General features: G+C 42.7%; 1 protein-coding gene across 1 annotated transcript in view; it reads right to left on the bottom strand.

Moving 5' to 3' along the window:
- Positions 1-6,323, bottom strand: part of CERS6 (ceramide synthase 6) — a 130,124-nt gene extending 123,801 nt beyond the window's left edge. Inside the window, exon 1 of the mRNA XM_086465516.1 lies at positions 6,154-6,323. Coding sequence (XP_086321642.1) covers positions 6,154-6,323 — 170 coding nt within the window. The remainder of the gene's footprint in view (positions 1-6,153) is intronic.
- Between the last annotated feature and the right edge of the window lie 15,945 nt (positions 6,324-22,268).

Raw genomic sequence — 22,268 nt, 5'->3', positions numbered from 1 at the left:
AGACACTGGTCTGCAGATGTGTAGAAAGAGGCAGCATAGCAGAAGATCTCTTTTTCTGAGAACAAATTCTTAGCAAATGCCTGTTAATCAGTGACACAGGAAGAAGTAGGAGCAATGAAAGAGCCACAGGTAATTCAGATCAAATTGTGCAGTTACAGGAATCCAGACAGGAATCCAATGGGAGTTTCTAACAGTAACTGGAACCTGCACTCAGACAAAACCCCACTAACAGCAGCTCTGGCCCAGTAATAGGCTCCCAGTACCCACTAGTGATCTGTCACTGAAACCTTCCCCTCAGCCGAGTTGTGGTTTGGCTGTCATAATTCTGTCACCTGAGTGTTTTAGAAATCAGTTTTAATGGCATTGGCAACTGGAGCTCAACACATATTTCCCATTTAACTCCCAATTTTAAGATTGGCACTAATGTGCATGTACAAGAACATTTAAACAGTATGCATTTTATGCACTCGACCTTCTTTTAAAGGAACACTCTCAGCTTACATCTGAACACACAACTACATTACACAACAGAGATGCATACCAGCCAACACAGACACAATTAAGGCGGGTGAGCACACACCACACTGGTCAGAGCTGGTAAGACAGAGCTCCTCCCATGCCCAAGACAAGCAATGGGTCTCCAGGTAAAAACAATCATTTTGTTGTGAGGTATCTACTTGTGTTAGTGGCTGAAGCTCAAACCCTGCAACCCTAGGAAACAAAATCTGTTTACATAAAGGAAACATAAATGACAGTGAATTGGTGAACAGAAATACAGAGAAATTGATAGTGCCATTAGCAAGATATAAGTTTATTTTAAAGCTATTTACTGCTAATGCTCTATTGTTACTATTTTAAAAATAAATTAAAGTTTAAAAGAAATAGCTTTTTTTGTTCTTTTCTTTACATTGCCCGTGTCTTTTCATAGGAAGTTATCAATTTCAACGTCCTATTCCATTTCAACTGAATTAAGCATTTATTAAATAGTAATTATGCAAAAAAAGACCCTACAGGCCATCTTATGAAATGATAAAAATAAGTAGAGGAAAAAACTGAGGTTACTGTCAGTGAACACGTGCATCCACTGACACACAAGTGAATTATACTGAACAATCAGATTTCACCTAACACACAGGGAACTGAGCAAGAAATCTACAAATATCACAGCCTAAAACCAAATTTTGCTAGAAATAGTGATCATTGCCCCACCCAACCTCCCCAGCTGAGGTTTCAGGCTGCTAGAAATGCACCAAGTTTGTACACCCTCTTCCAAATGATGTATCCTGTCTAGCCTCCTTGTTCTTGCAAGAAAGCACTGACACTAGATGTCTCAGGAATTACAGAAATCCAGTTTGTATGTATACACCGTATACGAAAAACTCTTGCAAGGCTTTAATGTATCGTCACCCGAATGAATTTTTACAGTTAGCAAAATATATATATATGTGCATACATACAGTCATTGTATTGTCACCCTGATCCACTAGGAATTCTACTGTGTCTCACTAAATAACAGTCAGCTGAGGTTACCTTTGAGGCTGAATTATCATTATAAAAGCAAAATGTCACACAAAAGCTGTGAATTTCCATATGCTCAATGTCTAGAGTATCTTGATCTGACATAGTAAATGATGAGGCTGGCTCAGTTTAAATTAGCGCAGCTGGAGGGCTGTTCCTATATATAATCAAGCTATCCCTGACCACATAAGCCATTCCATCACCTGAGGAATATCAACTTCACCTTTGAGAACTGCACCAGCTCCCCCCCTGCCACCTCCCCTCTCAAGGCCAGAGGACAATAAAGGCATTATAAGCCTAGTTTGCAGATTTATGGAGCGATCTCATTAGATCTGAGCCCAAAGTGCGGCTTACAAGGTGAGGGAAATAAAGTATACTGCAACTACAATTATGAGGTATGAGAAACTTGAGGAGATGAGCCAACTGTAATATCAGACTACTTGACTCAGAAGATTGCTGGACCACATCAGAAATCCGTTTAATTAGTACTTCCTTTGGAGGATTCAGCTAACTTCTCCCTTGAGAGAAGCCTCTAAAGCAGAGGTGTGTTACCCTCTTGTTTTGTGTCCAACAAGCACACCAATTGCTGAGTGAACATTGTTTTCATATAACCACATGCCCCTCACAGAGGACAGGCTTGGGAGGATAGGAAAGGATGTTGCCTCTGAGCAGTGAGGTCTAGGACAGAGGATGAAGAGCTATGTGACCCCATAAAAGAAGAAAAATTGTATTTGCCCAGAATAATAGATGCTTCTTTATCTTTTTTAGGCCAATCAAAACTACAACACCCTGCTATTAGCAAGACCAGTTTCAATTCAGCTTTAACTTCTCTTGCCTGCACTAGAACTGGAAAGGATCTGGGGAGACAGAGACTGATATTATTGAGCACTTAAGTCATCTCCTTATGGCTGAAGGCATTGTGTAGTACAGGAGGGGATCCTTAGTTGCTTACATGCCTTTAAAAAAAGTCAGACACACAAAATGGATGGATACTATGAAGCAGTATGACCCCATATTACCACTGCATTGCTAAACTCCTGCCATCTTCTAGATTACTAGGTAACGCTATCTTTGCACTTAGTTACTATAGTTTTCCAAAATGTACTTTGTGTTTAAAGAAAGAGATGAATAAGAAGGAAGGGAAAAGAGGAAAGGCAGTTATTTTAGCACCTCATTTATAACTAGAGTGGCCTCAGCATATAGATCTACTAAAACTCATGGTTATGAGATTATACCTCAGAGCAAAGCTTATTTCAAGAACACTCATCACCATCATCAGATCCAATTGCTGAAGTGATTCAGCATACACTTAATGTTCTAATCTACTTTTTCCTTTCATTCAAGAGTGCTGGTCAGAGATGGCAGGACAAGGGAATCAACAAAAGTAGTTTATTTGAAAGGAAAAAAAAAAAACAAAACCACAGAAGTGTCTAGACTCTTTTCTTGACTTTGTTAGTTGATTCACCAAACCAGTCACACACATAAAAAAAACCCCAGTAGGATTAACTCCGTTAATAATAGGTGAACATGTATAGAACAAAATTTCCAAGTTCTGTCATTTCAGTTGAGCCTGCAAATATGTCCACACAAATATATATGTATATAAATATACATATGAAGGAAGTAAACTTTTAACCCTTAGCATGACAAGTTTTACCCCCCAGACATACCACAAACTTTGTAAGCAAAGCCATATGAAGTCCAAATGACAGCTCCCTGTGAACCATACTTCTTACTACTGTGAAGACCCATGAAGTTAGTCACCCTTCATAGCAAGGAAAGTAAAACCACACTGCTTCAGCAGCCTAGCAGTCAGCTGCTGTGAAGGAGTCTGGAAATAATGGATACAAAACACATAATGGACATAAAATACGTAATCAGATTCTTAACACCTTGTGAATGCTTACCTACCAGTATAAAGTATTACAAGAGCACCTGAATTAGGTATCTTACAAAACAAAATAGAAAATACACTGAAGTTACAAATATTGCAGTACAACTATGGATTTAAAGTAAACCTTTTTTTTTTTTTAAACACAGCATCTATTTTTAATTACTACCATTGCAAAAACAGGGAACTGTTACACATCTGCAAAAAGACTGTTCCAGGATGTAGCATGTACAACACCACTCATCCATAACCTGAGTTTTGAAAGGAAAAAAATGTAGCTGTTTTAATACACAGAAGAACGAAAAATGATCAAGTTAACAGACATTCCTCTCTTTTCCCTTCCAGATCTTGTCTAGCTTTATCAATTGAAATAATTGCAAGCCTTTAATTAACGATGTGCATGAGGCATTTCTGTGGCTCCCAACAAACAAAGCACAGAGGTCTGACGAAATAAATTACTAATGAGCAATAATAAGGCTTGATCTTTCCCCCATTCAAGTCAAAGACAATCCCCCTGCTTTGATCAGTGGAAGCAGGTCCAGTTGCTTTTGCTCAGCCTGCTTTAATAAAACGCTCTACATGAAAAATCACAATTGTACCATGCCGTGTGGATTAATCCAACACAAACCTGCTTGATCCTACTCTCACAGAGGAGTTTGCAATTGATTTGAAATTAGAAAGGAAAAAATACATACATAAGTAATTGTTAATAAAATCTCTTTGGAGGTCTCTTCCCCACTATCAGGCTAGCAGAACACATTTTCAGACCTAAATTTCAAAATTAGGCTAGCAAATAAGAGAAATCTGAAACTGTACTGATTTTCTTATCTGTATATCTAACACCTAAAAATATAATGTACTGCAAAATTTAAAATTCCATTAATTGAACAAAGAAAAATAACTAGAGGGAATGGATACAGACTACTAAATAATCAGAGTAGATTCTCTAACACTAACAACAGCTGCATCAGAACCAGTAGAAACAACGTGATTCTAAGTTTAGGCTGAAATTGTCTCCCTGACTAACTGTTCCTCCACCTAAACACAGCCCTGCTGTGATACATATTGCAGTTCAGATGGCAAGAGATGCCACATCATGCACCCACTTTCAGTGCTCCAAAGTACACATTGTACAGACTGCAAAGGGAAAAAAACCCACTAATGATTTGACATTATCTAAATAATACTTGGTACTCAAATTGTAACTATAATGCAGTATTTAACTAAGTATTAAATAAGTAAGTGTTTAAGTTAACTTTTGATAACCTGCGATTTCCAGGCAGACCACAAGTTTTGCTGTCTTTTTCAGTAAATCTGTAAAGCATCACAGAAGTTAACAACAGACCACAACAGCTTATTTTTCAAAACAAATGTGGTCCTCTCAACTGAGCCATGAAAACAGCCAAGTTTTTCAAAAACCAGCATCCCAGGTGTCATATACTAATCAGGGCAAAGCAATACTTAGGAGATGTGGAGTGCTACCTGGCAGATCAGCTATTTTATCATTTTTAAAGCATCTTTATATCCTTCCTCTGGCATGCGGTACCTACTGGTCTTCCTTTATCTTCCTTGACTACCCTAATAGCATTGCCTTGGAAGACAGCACTGAAGACACGTAGGTGTTGGCATAGGGAATCGCTCTTTTGTTCTCTGCAGATGGAGGGAATACCACCTTTGTCAGGCAGCACAGAAGCCTGCGCAAGTGAGCAACCCTTCGCTTCAGCTGCCTCCCTGTGACAGGCGGCCTTTCCTAAATATCCGTGGGGAAACGCTCACAGAAAATAAAAAGTCATTGCTGACCAGTCACCAGTTTGACGCCTTGCGTTTAAATATACATATATACGTACTTCTGCGTTTGTGAAATGTGTGTTTTGCATTCAGCAAAGAACGGTGATGAACAGCGCCTGGAGCATTTCTTCGGGGAGGTCCTACGTCCCGGCAGCACTGCGAGTTACGTCCGACACACGGCACGGACCGCGCACGCCGCTACCGCGCAGACTGGCCAAGCAAAACTCCGCTCGGGCGCACCACCGCGCCCACCATCGAACCTCCCGTCCCCACCCGACGCCCCAGTTCAACAGCGGCCGGCGGGACTGAGGCCGAGCCCTATGCCGCGGCGTAGCGCGCCCCGCGGCCGCGCACTGGGAGGGCAGCGCGGGCTTCGCCCCGGTTTACTCTCCGCAGAGCGACCCTACGGCTGGGGCACGGGCACGGGCAAACTCTCCCGCTGGGTCAGTTTCCCGCCCCGGCCCGTCCCCACAGCGCTTCTCGCGGGGCTTCCCTGAGGGGGCCGGACAGCACCCCGCCGCAGCCCGTGGGTAGCGGCCCGCGGGCGGACAGGCCCCGGCTCGCACAGGTGGCGGAGAGCTCTCCTGCTCCCGCCACCAGCGCCGGGCCAGGGCGCCGCGGCCGCCGCAGGTGGAGTGAGGGCTGCGCCCATTCCCGGGGAGACCTCGCCTCCTAGCGCCCGCTCCGGGCCGCGCTGCGGGCAGCGGGAGAGGAGCGCCGGCTGCCTCCGGCTGCCTCCCGAACCCCTCCACCTTCCCGCATCGGGCCCGCTACGTGACCGACCGAGGGGGGAGGGAAAACGCGAGAGGCCGGCAAGGCCGGGAGAGAAGCGGCGGCGGGAGGAGGACGCCGGGCAGCCGAGGTTCCCCGGCTACCCCTCAGCGAGCGGCCGCCGCAAGCCGCGCGGCCCGCCGAGCCCCGCCGAGCCCGGGGCGGCGCGGGCGATTCGGCGTTACCTTTCGAAGAGCAGTCGGATCATGAAGATGCAGAAGGCCAGGGGGAAGGCGAGGTAGAGGTCCTCCGCCTGCGGGAAGGCGGCTTCCTCCGTGCTCTGCAGGTCCGCCCAGGTGACGTTGTGCGGCAGCCAGAACCGCTCGTTCCAGAACCAGGCGAGGATCCCTGCCATCTTTGCTTTGTCTGCCGCGGCGCCCCCCGCTCCGCTCCGCCCGCCGGCCTCCCTCGCCGCGGCGAGGCGTGTGCGAGCGGCTGCCGGGGGAAGAGGAGGATGGAGGCGTGTGTCAGCCCCGCAGCCGAGGATGATGCTGCCGGGCGGCGCGGCGCGCTGTGCCGGCTCCCCGCCCCGGCCGCCTGGCGGGGGCAGCGGCCGCCCCGCCTGTCACACGGCCGCGCCGGCCCCCATTGGCTCCCGCCCGCGCCCCGCCGCTGCTCGGCTGCCTCGGGGCGCGCCGCGCGCCTCAGGCGGCCCCGGGGCTGGCGGCCCCGGGGCTGGCCACCCCGGGCGGCCACAAGCCGCCTTCCCCCGCCCCCCCCCTCCGCTTCCAAAACCCCCCAACGAACCCTGAACCAGAAATTACGCGGCCCGAGCGACCGGGGACCCCTGCCTGGGGGCATTCACCGCGGCCCGGGCTGCCAGCGGCAGCGCGCTACACCCGGCTGGGGGGCGGCCTCCGCCTCAGCGCTGGCCCGGCGGCTCCGCGTCCGGGCGCCGCGGCCCTCCCTCCCGCCGCGCGGCTCCCGGCATCCTAGAAAGGCTGTCGCCTGATTGAAATAGATGGCAGCGACAAAACGCCCTCCTTTTCTGAACTCTGCACAGCCACACGGGCCGGTGTCGGCTGCCCAGCCTGGTCCCCGCCAGCAGCCCCTGCCAGGAGCGCTGCTCTCAGCCCTCTCCTGCCCAGGTGTTTCAATGGGAGAGGGACTGTCCTGCTTGAAAGGGCCCTCTGAAACATTTAATGACTTAACCCTGTATGCACGTACAGCAAACAGGCGTGAGTGAGGCATGGGAAAGTATCATCAGCAACAAAACTGAGGTTAGGACTGTGGCTTTGCACTCCCAGCTAAAGAAAACCTTTTGGTCTTTACATAGGTCTTTACTTTCGGTTCCTTATCTCACTGCCCAGTCCCTCTAGAGACAAGCTGAAAGAGGAAAACTATAATTGTCTCCACTAGACTTTACAGCAAAGGTGGCTAGCAGGCTTTAGTGTAGCTGTAGCTGCTGGATTATACACACGGTGGTCTAGGCACATGCAAAATTACTTCATACATACTGCTCCTGTAACATCACTATTTTGTCTGCCCTGCCTCACTTTATTTTAGATGGCTTCAGTTTTCTCCCCTGTATCATCACACTCTCCAGCTGGCTACTGAATACTAAGAGACGCTGACTTCTGCACATGGCACACTCTTAAGTTTTACCATCCTGCCTTTAGGTTTTCTGCTAGCTTGCTCTTTTCCTCTCACTGACTCTACTTGCCCTTCCTGAAATGTTAATAGCACAGCTTCTCAGGTCTGTACTGACATTTCCGTGCCGAAGAAAATTCTAAGTTAAACCCATGACCCTGATGCTGTGAAAAATGCTATACCAATTTAAACAAAACAAACCGTTTCTGTATATGGAAGGAATTTCCACCTAGGACATTTTGGGGAAGTTTCAGGGAATGCTTTGGCAGGATGGCTGAGGAACCATGTGGGTGAACCTGCCACTGGACGTTTCTGTTTTATTGCTGAGCCAACATCCTAAGTGTCTGTAAATATTCTGGTTCAGTTCTTGTGGTTTCTTCTTGGGGAGAGAGCAAAGAGCTGGTAGCTGGAGGCTGCTCCATGGACACCTAGTCCTTCAAATCATCTGAAAAAAAGTGTGCACTGTAGCATCACTGCCAGATCTACCCTCTCCACCCCCCCACCCCCCCCCCCGCCCTGTCTCTTCCTCCATTGTGGTTAGCACAGTGCTCGCTGCCTGTGCCCATCTGAGCCCTCAGCTCGCCACAGATGCCTGCCCTGTCCATAATCATGTGAGGTTTGTGTGAGTCTCTGACACAAGCTATCTGTCCAAACCCAGGGCTTTGCTGTGGTTTCAGTTCAGAGGGAAAACTGACCATGGGAATTGCACACCTCTAATGCAGCCTTCTTCACTTACAAATAATGATTTTCTGAGCAGAAGAAAACATTTCTTTGCCCCAATCAGCAAAACCTCTTTTAGCCAGTGCCAAAAATGTGACTGGCTAATATCTCACTTCCTTGTTCTCACAGACAGATTTCACCCTTCTTCCAGGTGACCTAGAACCCCCAAATCTTCCCCTGAGAGCTCATCTTCCAGCACTGTGTTGCAAACACCTGAGCTCACATATACGTACACCTCTCTTCAGTGACAATCCACAAATCATCCGGATCACTTTCTAAATGGACTTGCATAAGTGAGTCTTAAATGAAGATATGAGTGCATGTCCTCAAGATGACCTCGGAAGCATAAACTTTGAAATCTATTGATGGAAAGGTCTTTAGATATCATTTTAATAGCTGACAATACACAGAAAACCATTTGCTTCATCAATGATAATTGTGTTTAGGACAAAGTTAATTTTAATCAGAAAATTGGTTTCATTATTCTGCACCTGAAGGTGACCTGTCTTTTTGCAGTATATTTCAATGTTCCAATCAATATTTATGTCTGTTTCCAATACGATGAAGTAGTTCTTTCCCAGCCAGTACTGAGGATCACAGGCACTGGTACTCAGCATTGCTTGTGTACAGAGACTGGAAAGGAATAGATTTTTGCAAAATGAACCTGGCAACAGTAATACTTTGATGATGCATAAGAGGTTAATTCCTGCCAAACAATTAGTGTAATTGACTTTTGTGTCAGACTAAAATTATGTTAGGATGACAGATCTTTAAGCATATCTGAAAATGAATGACATTTCTGAAATGTTTGGGAGGATGACCAATTAAAAGCCTTTAATTGAATTCAAATTGTAGCAGCAATTATGTAGATGTAGCCAAGACAGGACTATGTAATGAGGATGCCTGAATGCTTTGGAGGGAAAGATACTGCCAGGATTTGTTTTTCTGCCTCTTAAAACTGTTGTATCACAAAAGGGAGCTCAACAAAACTTTAAAAAGTGTGGTTTCATATGTGGTCTCATATCCTGAAGCAGCTTATTCCAAGATAGTTCTAGAACTTGCCCCCCAAAAATGTAAAGGGCTGAAAGTCTGCTTTCTCCAAAGCCCAAAAGCCCACCTTGGGCACTCTTTGTAGTATATGACATTACTAACTAAATAAAAACATATACATGAATTCCCTAAGTTACTGAACTTCTGTTTCTGCTCCAAAAAGAAAAAAAAGAAAACTGGCAGACTGTACATCACTAGTTCAAGACCCTGAACAGCCAGCAGAGTTGCCAGTCTAAAATGAAGGACTTCATTGCTTTTGTCTTGTTTGTTTGTTTAGCACCAAGAAGCCAGGTTAGATCTTAGGCACAAAAGAAAATGTTTCTCAGATTTAGGAATAAAATTACTGTTCTTAGTCTAACAAAGTTCCTCTTTCAGGCTTATAACAAGTGTATTAATTGCATTTTCACACAGCAGAAGTCTTCCTTTGCCCACCAGCATCCCCATGGCCATGCACTTCCAGTAGCCTCTTCACATCAGATTGGGAGATTGCTAGTACTTACTTCCTCACAGATCAGAATAAAACATGTGATGCTTTCCAATGTAGATATCATAGAATGGTTTGAGTTGGAAGGGACCTTAAAGATGCATTGATACCATCAATGAAGGCAATAGATGTGAAAAATAACTTTGTAAATGTTGAGGGCTTTAATTATGTGATTTATTTTTACATACAGTTATATTAGAAATCCGTCCTTTATCATAGAATCATAGAATGGTTTGGGTTGGAAGGGACCTTAAAGACCATCTAGTTCCAACCCCCCTGCCATGGGCAGGGTCACCTCCCACTAGACCAGGTTGCTCAAAGCCCCATCCAACCTGGCCTTGAACACTGCCAGGGAGAGGGCAGCCACAGCTTCTCTGGGCAACCTGTTCCAGTGGCTCACCTCCCTCACAGTAAAGAACTTCTTCCTAAACTCTAATCTAAATTCCCCTCTTTCAGTTTGAAATGGTTACCCCTCATCCTATCACTACCCTCCCTGATCAAGAGTCCCTCCCCACCTTTCCTGTAGGCCCCCTTTAAGCACTGGAAGGCCGCTAGAAGGTCTCCCTGGAGCCTTCTCTTCTCCAGACTGAACAACCCCAGGTCTTCCAGCCTGGCCTCGTAGAGGAGGTCCTCCAGCCCCCTGATCATCTGTGTGGTCCTCCTCTGGACCTGCTCGAGCAGGTCCATGTCTGTCTTGTGCTGGGGGCCCCAGAGCTGGACATAGCACTGCAGGTGGGGTCTCACCATGAAAATTCATAACGTTCTCTGGAGAATTTAAATTTCTTTTCTATCAATATTAAACTGCTTAAAATAGGCAATGGTTCATGTTGTCTTAGGCTTCCACATAGATATAAATGCACACAAAGCAAAGATTAAAAATAAAAATGAGCAGTATTTAGACACCACTCTAAAATAAGAGAAACTTGCTTTAAGTAATGGGACACATAAGGTAGCAGTTGATCTGGACAATGTTCCAACAGGTACTGCAAAAATTGCATAGAAAAGAAGGATGCTGTTTAGACTCAGTTGTTTAGCACAGAAATGCCATTTGAAGTTTTCAGGCACTACATTCATGCTGCAAATACAGCTCGAGTTACAACCTTATAACAAAACTTTGGAGGCTTTGGATCGCTCTCAAGGATATTGAGAGCAATCTTTCCTACTGGGGAAATGCCTCAAAAACAGCTTTACTAGTTTACAGCGGGTAATAGCCCACTATTTTTATTTACCTGCCATGATTTATTTATCCATCTGCAGTCAACAGGAACATGCATTGCATCTCTAAACCGCTTTGAGTGAGTTTGGTAACACGTATTTGTCAGCACCAATGTGTCTGTGCCATACTGCTGGCCACCTGGAGGACTTCCTCCACCAAAACAGGAAAAGCTGCAGCAAAACCTCTTGATTCTAAAGGAGTGCTGAAGAATTGAAAGCAACCAGCCAAATTTTTTATCTCATTTAGCTGGTTGTAATTCTGGAGTAGCACCAGGCTTACATGCGGGGAACTGCGATCAGACTCTGGGCCAGTCCATTTAATGGACTGGATAGTACAGGTGCCAATAGTGCAATCTACTGAGACTTTTTGTTATCCAAATCTGAACTGGGTTGTTCCTCAGCAGAAGAGATGGCTATGGCTGACCTGTGTAAAGGCAACGGTCACAGTCCCATTTCCATAGGTCCATATCATTAGGCCACTAATGATGCACCTAGGGCCAAAACCTGCCTGGGTGTTGCGTGACTGCTCTGTGCCCTCCTGGGGAATGTGGAGGACCACGGGCATGGGGGAAGCAGCAGTGCGAGGCATGGTCCTGAGCTGTCATTATTCTAACATGTTTTCTACCTGCTGGTCTCAGCAGCTGTGGGGACTTCCAGTTTCTTGTGCTGCTAGTTTTGCCAGCTTCTCTAATTATTTCACCGAAAAAGTAAAAAATCACACAAATAAAGCATCAGTCTTCATTACAAAAGCTGTGCTGGGCTAATCAAACCAGTCCCAACTGATTGTATTGGTCTGAAGAGACCAATCTGGCTTCACCCAATTACCAAAGTTCACTGAATTCAAATCAGTACCAGAGCTCTGTGTAATAGTGCTTAAAATACATCATTACAGTAGGTGTCCCCAAGATATATTACTTCACAGACTTCCCAATTTTTTGTCTTGGCAGACAAATTTTGTCACTTGGGAAGACATGCAATGGTAATTAGTTTGGCTGTCATGAAAAGATGTGTGGACAAGTAGCTCTAGCTGGAAGAGAGGTTTACAAGCCTCGGAAGTGTTTGTGCCTTGTGCTGGCCTCCAATTAAAGTCAAGACCTGAAACAGAACTGCTCTATGAAGACCGATCAGAAGGAGAGGAGGAAGCAGGGATTGCCTGAGTCACTGTATGTCCCCATGCTTCATTGGTCTCCACTGCTCACTTTGGTTTGACTTCCTGCTCTAGATTTAGAGAAAGGGTGCCAAAGTGTACATCCTAATTGTGATACAGTCATAGTTCACTTGATTTCAATGTTGCTTAACTACCCAAGCTTATGTTAAACTGAACTAGACCCTATTCAAACTGTAGTAAGAGCAGTCTGAATCTTCTGCAAATGTTAACTAAATTATCCTGCAAGAAGACTTCTAATGAGGTTTCCACAACTCTTAGCATAGACAGGTGGCTGGAAAAAGTGCTGGTTTTATCAGAAACTAGATACACTGTATTACACTTCAACTGGCATTTCAGAAACATCTACTTCATATCTATTTATGTGTCAGGTCTGGGCTATAGAGTCATGTTATAATTTACTTAACAAAGGAGCTTTTCAAACCTTCAAATGATCAGAATTTACTGTTTAGGGTATTAGCCAGTGTGGAGCTGTATGGATCTTGTCTCCCCAACACCTGGAGATGCTCTGGGGGACTGTAGACTTCCAGTAGCCAGGCCTTGTTTCCACAGTCAGTAAAATCTGGGCACTGCCCAACCAAATTATTGTGCCTGACTCAACAATGAACAAGGAATCTGGAGTCTCTGCCAGCTTTATGTCAGCTGTGAGAGGACAGACAATACCTGACCCTCCACGCAATGAGAGCGCTAATCTGGCATAAAAAGTCAGCTGCCACAATGCTGACCCGTCACACTGTTTACAGGGTATTTGCATTGCCAGTGTGAGCTTTTACGAGATCAGTACCTCCCATCTCATGGCTGCAGGTTGTGCTCCAGTCCTGGCAGCCTGGGAGTTATTTACTGCCTTATCAAACCACAGCCCTGACAACTCCAGAAATTACTGTCGGAACTAAACGCGCTTATTTACCAATCACCTTCAGGCAGCTTTCAAGGTAATTATATTCTGCCCAAAAGAACATTCACCTGGACATCTCGGCTTTTTCTTCAGAGCTCTTTTAACATCACTGTCACAATGTCATCTATTAGTCATCTGGTAACACTTTGTGTTCACACGTGAATGAAGCCAATGCTATTTGGTATTTGGTTTAAAGACTCCACATAGATGTAAATTATTGTTTGCCTAGGAGTTAGAGGACAGGTAACTGGCTGGCAAGAGATTTTTATTTTCTTATTACATAGTTTTAAACATGTGCCTTATAAATTTTGATGTACTTATTTCACAGCTGTGGAGGGAGAGCTGGGCAGAATACTTTTTTTCACCAAAAATGTACTTTTGGGTTGACTGAAACTGTCACAGAATTCATGCTGAATTTATCAAATTAGGATTTTCATCAAGTCATCAAATATATTATTCTGACATTTTCAAACCAAAGTGTCCTTTAATTTGTAAAGACATTGCAAAAACAAGGGTATTTCACTTTTTAAGTGAATTGGAAGTAAAATATAAATCAAAGGATTGGGTGACATCAGACACATCATAATTGTAATACAAGTATATCTTTAAAGCTTTAGATAGTCATTAAAGATTCCCTTAGCTATACTGACAGTGTCAAGGCTCTCAAGATTATAGGTCATGTGTTATTGCACTTAATCAGTTAAGTGGAAAAGGTACCAGAAAACCAAGTTGATAACTCAATGGGCCCAACCCTGTTTGGGTAACTTTAGCACTGCTTATGCTCTGTAGTGAACGTAACGACTTACCACATCCTGTAAATACAGTCATAACGCCAAAAAAGGAAGCTAACACACCATCTTGTCTCCTCCCTCTGTTACAGACCATAGCTGTTACGGACAGTGACACAGTAAATTAGTTAGGTATGGCTTTAAGCATTTTCTGAATTGGAAATAGAATACTCTTTTTCCGTTTTCTCTGGAGTTGTGGAGAGGCAAAATCAGAGAACAACACTTCAAGCTTGCCCAGCTTTGTTTCTGCCCCAGTGTGTGTTCTCTCTTTCGCAAGTTCATGTTGGATAACTAATCAACAGAAAATAAGGATTTTCTTCACCCAAAGTATGAAAAAGGGATTGCTTTTATTCCTCCCATGAAAGCAAAAACCACCAACATACTTCGTCTGCCAGACAATGTATATGGGCACTATATTATTATATAAAACAGTTAAATACCTTGATTTAAATGTTATATTTCATCTTTGGCCAGTGGGCTTTTACCTTTCCTAGTGGGCTACACTCTTGTTCGAATTAGTGGCTGCAGCCCATTTGTATTCTCCAGAGCCTTTGTCACTCTCTTGACACCCAAAGCTGCCACCTGGGCTGCCGAGTTGGCTGGTCAGCTCAGGCTAATAGCTGCTTTGTGTCCAGGCACGGTAACATGGGCACAGCGGCAAAATCTATCCAGGGATTTATCATTCCTTCAATTTGTTCTCATCCACAGTGCCTTTTGGGATAAGCAGTGGCTTGTTTAGCAACTGTCTTTTTGATTAAAAAGTGTAAAGATTTACAAATATCAGTCCAAGCCTCCAGAAGAGGAGATGAGGGCGTTTGTTCACCCACACATCAGTCTCACCTTACACAGAAACAGGAAGGCTGCACAAAGGATATAATACAAATACAGAGTGAGAATCAACCGTGTTGGTTTGTGCAGCAGACCAGTAAGCATCCTCATCTGGAAGCAGAGGAAGAAGAGGAATCCAAGTGAATTTGTCCTGAGCTGTGCTAGTAAGAGAGAATAACCTCAACCGTCCCTCCTGTACCCACCAAACATGACAGGTGTGATTTGCAGAGTGTCAGAGCTGACCTCATTGTTCGTTTTCAGTAAGGGAGAGAATTTGCACAGAATTTAGTGTCATCAGTATAATTAACATTGGACACGCCTGAAAAATCCATGCAGTAGCTACTGCCTCACTGATGTATAAACTGAATACCGAGGAACCAAATGAGTAGAGAAGGTCCTCAGGCAGAAGAGCAGGACTGCCAGTTTGTTATGAGACTACAAAAATTCACAGCAAATAAGCTGGTATACTCATACTGATGCTGCACGACATCTCAACACTACTCATATATCTCCAAAGGCTCGAGGAAAAATACCATAATGCTTTTTGTGAGATATTTACCGGAAGGACAAGGCAAATTTAGAGAAGTTTTTTCAAGGATTTTACATTTCACAGGGCTCCAAACAAACCACCAAAATTGTTTTATGGAAACTTGACTAAGAATTAATTTAACAACAACATATTTGCAATGCTGGCTCTTTATACGCTTGAGACACCAATTTATAAAAATGTTACAGAGAATATCAACAACAGGAACAATTTTTCCTGGACCTTTGTTACTAAAAGTTTTCTTATTTGTAAGAAAGACTACATTTTCTGAAGTAATACTTAGTCTTGAAAAGGTTGAATTGGCTCTAATGCTTGGTGATTATTTTATGGGTTTTTTTTCCCCATTGCATTTCAAACCAAGAGAAAGGAAGAGATATTGGCAATTTTGCCTTGAGTGCTTACTTCTGCCTTGTGTAGGGGAGAACCCTAGAGTTATCAGTGCTCCTCCTGTTCTGTAAAGCAAGGCTGACTGTAAAGTGGGTACATCATAGACAGACAGACAGACAGACATCCTCATGAATGGCAGAGGACTGCAAAATTTGTAAGTCAGCTTAGCAAACCCCACAAGAAGTACTTGGAAAGACTTACAGATCTAAGCTTATAATCTGCATACCATAATCTAACTACATAAGCATTCTACCAAACAGGATTAAAAGTGGTTATTAGAAATGTGTTTTTAGCATAACATTGTATTCTACATATATACATAGAGTTGAGATAATTTTTTTAGAAAAGATTCCAAAACTGTGAGGCCGTGTCTCTTTTGACCTAGAAGCCAGAGTTCCTAAAAGCGTATAGTGTTGAGATAAGAAAAAAACACTACACATGAGTGGTTTTGTGGATTTTTTTATCATTTGTGTACATCTCTGAAATCAGTGGCAGTTTTGTCTCTGACTTTAGAGGAAAAATATCAGACTGACAGAAAATGCAGGTGACCGAGCTGATTATTTTCTGACTGTTACCAAGTTGTTGCTGTTTTCCTAAACTGGTGTACATTTGAACTTCATACAAAATCATGAACAAAACAAAGGAGAAGGCTATTTTAACTGATTAGAGGTACCATCAAAAGAATTTCTATGCAACTCCCCTGTACAAATCAAGTACATCAATGAATAACTTTCTCGAATCAGAGTTTTGGTGGGGGGCATCCTTTCACCAGGCACAGAGTAGTTGTACTATTTTGTTCATTTCCCAGTTAACAGTAGATACTGTTAAGGTTGGTGGTCTTCATCGTTCCATGGTAACCAAATTCAGGTATCAAACTACATGCTGATCAGCACTGCTGCAAAGCAGTTTTTGTGCTAGTGCTGCCTCCTTACACTCTGTGCTGAGGAAGCCTTTCCTTCTGCACAATGAAGGGGGCCAGGCTGTAATTTGGGAACTTTACAAACATAAATTGTATGTTGGAAACTACTTTTTGTTAGCTGATGTACTTCATAAAAGACCAGAATAAATACAGCTGCAAAAGCTTAGGAGCTTTCCTGGTGAGTGAGGTCTGTATCAAGACAGCTAAATTAAATAGGAGAACTCTGAAGGGAGTAAATGAGAGTAGCTGAATAATATCAATTAACTCTGGCAGTCTTAAAAAAAAAAAAAAATTCCCCAAAGTTTCAGTCAAAACAATGGCTTTTTCTCGAAAAGGATACTCCACGGGAAAAAAAAATATGGTATCACTTAATGTTAAACATAATCTTTTAACTAATCTTATCTTATGACTAAATATCTGAAAACTGCTTATCTCTGTCATTATTTACTATTTTTTATCAGTAAAAGAGGTTTTCATTTACTGAAACCCCAAGTAATTAAACCTCGGGAAGAAAATGCTGCTTTTAGAAATAAGAACTTATTACAGAAATGAACAAATGAAATAATGCAAACCACAATGCACTCATTTCTAACTATGCATTTAGGATATCAACAGAGGATGAAGATCCAGCTGGCTGGGGCCCAAAGTGTTGGCAGGAGGAGTAGGAAAGGAGTTAAAGGGACACGGTTTAAAGTAAGGAAAAGATCATCTTTCTTTATCCTGTTGCACCTTCCAGTGGATTTGATCACCAAGTACAACATGCTTTTGTTCCGCCCTCAGGGGCAGAAAGGGGATGGAGAGAAATGCTCTGACATGATTCCAGCTGAACCCAAATCGCTTGGACAAGGCTGGTGCTCTCCAGTCTTGCCACAACAAGTTCAGGTTCTTCAGTCTTCGGAGCTCAGTTTCCATTGCTTGTGAAATCTCACAGCTGTGATTCAGAGCAGAAGAAACACTGCAGCCTTTAGGAATGGGAGATGGAGCTGGGATGGGTTATACCCCACTGCCTCAATTCGGGAGTGACATTTTCTTGCACCAAAGCAGCACCATAACAAGCTTTTTCAGGAAATGATGGGGGAAGGCAGGCAGTGTGCTATAGCTGTGCAATTTCAAACACACAAAAACTCTTCACATGAGCTGTGGTTAAGCAGAGCCAAACACACAGAGCTGCATTGCATTCCAAAATACACAGTTTGCCTGTCTTTAAGCAAATGCCACTTCTTTAAAGCATGTTAAGTCCCCTGAATTATATTTTTGATGTCCCCTAGAGCACAGCTTTGGGCACAGGGGGGTGGAAAGATGGGGACGGTTCAACTATTTTTATGAAAATGTTATGTAGTTTCTAGCTTGAACTTCCACTGCAAGGCAAAACAAACACTCCCTGGCATGTTATTTTGGGTCATATGTTGTGCCTTCTGCTACATGGATGTTTAGATCTTGTTTGAAGTTAGTCAGCAGATAATGTCACAATACTATGGCTACAATCCTCTGCTTGTTGCAACATGTATACAAGATTTTCTTTGTACCATAATAGCGTGTTTGATGTGTTTATTTCACTACAATAATATTTTATAAGTCAGTCTGAAAGCAGAGAGTCCAAACAGTCTTGGGATTAAATCTTCAGCATGCATCTTGTAAGGTCTTACACTCTACAGTATGTTGACTCAGGCTCTGTAGTAATATAAAAAGTAGAAAATCCCCACTTTAGAACTAGTAACATTTTGTCAGCATTAGAAGTGGTCAGCTTCTAATTTGAAAAGTTGTTAAAACTTCAGTGCATAAAGTTAGGAAAATACTTCACTGCTTAGTTTATTGTGTTGAATTGTGTTTTACTGAATCTATTACCCGATATAGAGCAAACTGGGGAGGAATTAAAAAACATAACACTGAGCACTAAACAAAGTACAAGCATCTGCAAGGATGGGCAGAGTTAACAACAGTGTGGGTAGTCACCATGTGAGGGAGCACTTACTGTCAATTTATCAACTGCTTTTAACTGCAGCTGGAAGCAGCAATTTTATCTTTTTCTTTTCTTCTACCAATCAATAACAGTAAAAAGATCCAGTAGTCCATGCTTTGCAGGTGTCCTTTTGTAGCAAGATAATATTAATTAGGTATTTAAATCCCCAGTTGCTGTTTATTTCTTTGACTTTCTGCATCAACAATTTTTAATTCTTTCCTTTTGCAGACTTTTTACTGCTTTCTAAGCCATTTTTCTGTCTCACTTGACTGCCACTCTTCTGTCCTTTCCTGTGTATGTGGTCATTTTTCCACTCATTATCAAATTCAATGTTCACTAAATTTAAGCTGTGAAAATACATATATTTTTACCACAGTATTATTTGAGATGGTTAATGTCTTTGTTTATTAGTGCACTCACAGAATTATGATGTTCTGTTTTATTTCATGCTGATTTGATTACAAAATCAGCCCAATAACTGAGAGAAACCAGCAAAGTGTATACAGGCTGCTTCAAATAGGAATTAGGAGGGTACTAAAATATGCTTTAAAAATCACTCACCCACAAGTATTGAAGATAGTCAGCATGTTTACCACAACATTCTCAGCATGTTTGGTTATCTAGTAAAACAGCATGGAGAGAGGCAAATACAAGCACGAGCAAGGATTTCACCAATACCAATCAGATTTGGAGTAACACTGACAGATTTTCAATTTCAGGATGGAAAAAGGTACCAGCATTAAGGAGTGCATATTGCCAAGGAGATAAATGGATTTGTGTTTTAAAAACCTCTCATCTTTCATTCTTCATCTACCTCAGCACTTGCTGTTTAATCTGCAAAAGGCTCAGGTAACAGAGAAAAAGTGCGACTGAAAGGACTATCAGAAAGGCTACCAGCAGCAGGACTCTGTTGCTACTAGCTTTGGAGGAGCAGGAAGCAGCACTAGCAGAAGTCTGAGCTCTGATGGCACCGCCGACTGACTCAGGGATCAGGTGAAGCAGCTATGAAGGGAACTGCACTTGGCAATGGGTCATTTATAGATGATTTATGATCTGCCTGGTAGTAGTAGAAATTGATGTCTTGTCCACAGCACATCACTTACCTTAAGGGCCACTTCATATGCTATTTCCCGATCTAGTAGCTCAAAACAACAGAAAAATATCTTACTTAACCATCACTTGTGAGTGAGATTTGCTAGTAGAGCAACTAGCAGTTACCCCTTCTTGGGCTGGCCATGCCATAACATTGGGTTGGAGACACAACGTCATGACAGGGAAACTCCTGTGTTAATAGAAACTGGGGCCCCAAGGTTGCTGGAGAGACTACTTCCACCTCTCTCTTTATGCCAAGACTACGTAGACTCAGCTGACAGTATGTCTATTTTAGCTGTGTGGAAGTACTGTAATCAGAAACAAGATCCACCTTAAATTAGTAGTTATTTGTTCCCCTTTCATTGCATAAATGATAACATGTTTCAGGTAAGTACCATGGCATTTTCCAGAAATCTTTTACTAGCAAATTCTCATTTCTTCTCATCTTGTCTGTTTCTGATGACACACATCAGGAGGGCTGTTGAGAAAAAGATTCTTTAGTAATCTTTGCCTTCCTAGGCTAGCTATTAAAGGCCTTAAAAAAAAAAAAAAAAAAAAAAAAAAAGAAAGAGTAAAAGGTACGTATAATTTGAAGATGATTTGGTGGTTTTACAAGTAGAATAACCACATCTCCATACATGGCTCAGACTGCATACCTATGCCAATCACATGCCACTATTTTGCAGTAACTGATGATGTGCCAAAAATGACTGTCCAGCAGCTTTGACTTCTGAGTTTGCTATTTTTCTAAGCTTAATATTCCTAATCCTTAAATCCTATGACCTTCTACTTTTAATGTCATTCCATCTTAAACAGATGACTCTAATCAGATGCTTCTCAGCACACCTCTAATCCTATCAATTTTGCCCATTAAGTCACTAGATTTATTTCCTTTCATAGACCTGCTATAGCATTGTCAGATGGTGACTCATGGTGACTTATTTCCCAGCACACTGATTCTTGCCTTCTCCATCATTTCTTTTAGCTGTAGATTTCCAGATCTTCTTGATATCAGAACTTGTTAAGGAAACATTTAACCAATTTTAAGACCCTTCCTGCTTAACAAATGAACTATATTCAAAGAGGTGCACAAAGGAGCATGCTATAAATATCTCAGCTGGTGGGACAAGATTTCTAAGCCAAAACACGGCTCAGTCTTCCTGCAACTCTGAGCAGCAGCATAAGCATCCTACTGCTTTTGAAGTTTTCCTGTTGTCCCTGTGAAGCCCTGCCACCTCCCTTAACCTTCATTTTTACACTTTTAAAATATCAGAAATAGTATAATACATTTTTTGTTTTCAAGGACACACAAAGGTCTGCATTCGTCTTTACCTTGAGCCTAAACCTAAAGTAATTGCACAGAGAAAAAAGAACATTGTAATGAACTTGTTTACCAACCTGAATCCTGCATTACCTACAGCATTCACCACAGCCATCTAACACTGGCCCTGATGTCTCTCTGTTAGACACCTCTTTCTGATAGTCTTGACTTGTGTGGTGATACTAGTAGCCACATCAGGACTTGAGAAGTTTCAACTGTCCGCCTGGTCTGCTAACCACATGCATCTGCAGCTCTGCTCATTTGACCGGCTCTAGTGACAGCTGTGTAGCTTTGAAATGCAAGCCAGAAGCAAAAGATGTGTGAAAATTTATGCCAATCAACAGCAACTGGAGTCAGAACAGTAGACTCTTACTTTCACTAGGTGCCTCTGGAAACAAGGGGGACAGCATTGAAGCATCACTTCTGTTCCTTATTAAAATATTTTGGTCATCCTATCCTGAACTATGCCTCTGTTATTGCAGAGAAGGCCACAAGTCCTTTGTTCTCAGCTTCTGCTCCACGCCCAAAAGGACGTCCTCCATGGTCCTACACTGCATCTTGTACTTGTGGGCCAGCAGGTAGCAAAGAACAAAACAAGGTGTGGAAGGGCTAACACTGAGTAAAGAAGAGGAGACATAATGCATATTCAGAAATGTGCAATGAAAACACATGCACAAGAAATGTGAGCTGAAGAGCTGGTTAGTTACATGCCTTGACATTTTCTGCATAACTGGAAATCTATTGCACATATGCAGGATGGTCACATCCCATCCCACATGTCCCCCAGCTTAAAAGCCTGGTCAAGCAGCCCTTGCAAGTCTGAAGTCAGATCTGAAAGAGTAAAGAAACCATAAGCTATCTGTCCTAATTGCTTGAACCACAGAGATCCAGGACTGGAGATAAAAGATTAATAAAAAGAGGAAAGGCACTCCACTGGTGAATTTATGTTAATTACAGGCAAAGGAGCTAAGGATACAATTTTCAGGTCATTGCACCTCTGCTATTCACATGGCTGTAGGGACTTAATCCTCATCTATCTTGACTGCACATTGTGTAGGTTAATTGGCATTTCTGCACAAACTATAAGATATGAAGTGTGCTAATAAATTATAAAAGTCCTTAAAAAGTATTAACTGCTTATAAAATAAGTAATGTATGAGTAACTTAGTTCTCAAAGTGATACTACATCTAAGCATTCATTTTAAATCACTTCAAATTTCAGCAATAAACATCTACAAATCACCCTTTTTTGAGAATCAGCAAAAAGGCAGGCCAGAAGCTAAGGAAGGTTAGCAGTTGGAGGAAAAAAATAATTGCCTTGCCGCTCCATTATGCTTCA

The sequence above is a fragment of the Leptosomus discolor genome, chromosome 5, assembly GCF_034619465.1.
Source record: "Leptosomus discolor isolate bLepDis1 chromosome 5, bLepDis1.hap2, whole genome shotgun sequence".
Lineage (NCBI taxonomy): Eukaryota > Metazoa > Chordata > Aves > Leptosomiformes > Leptosomidae > Leptosomus > Leptosomus discolor.
The sequence above is the reverse complement of the archived record's forward strand: the minus strand, read 5'-3'. Positions and strand labels throughout refer to the sequence as shown.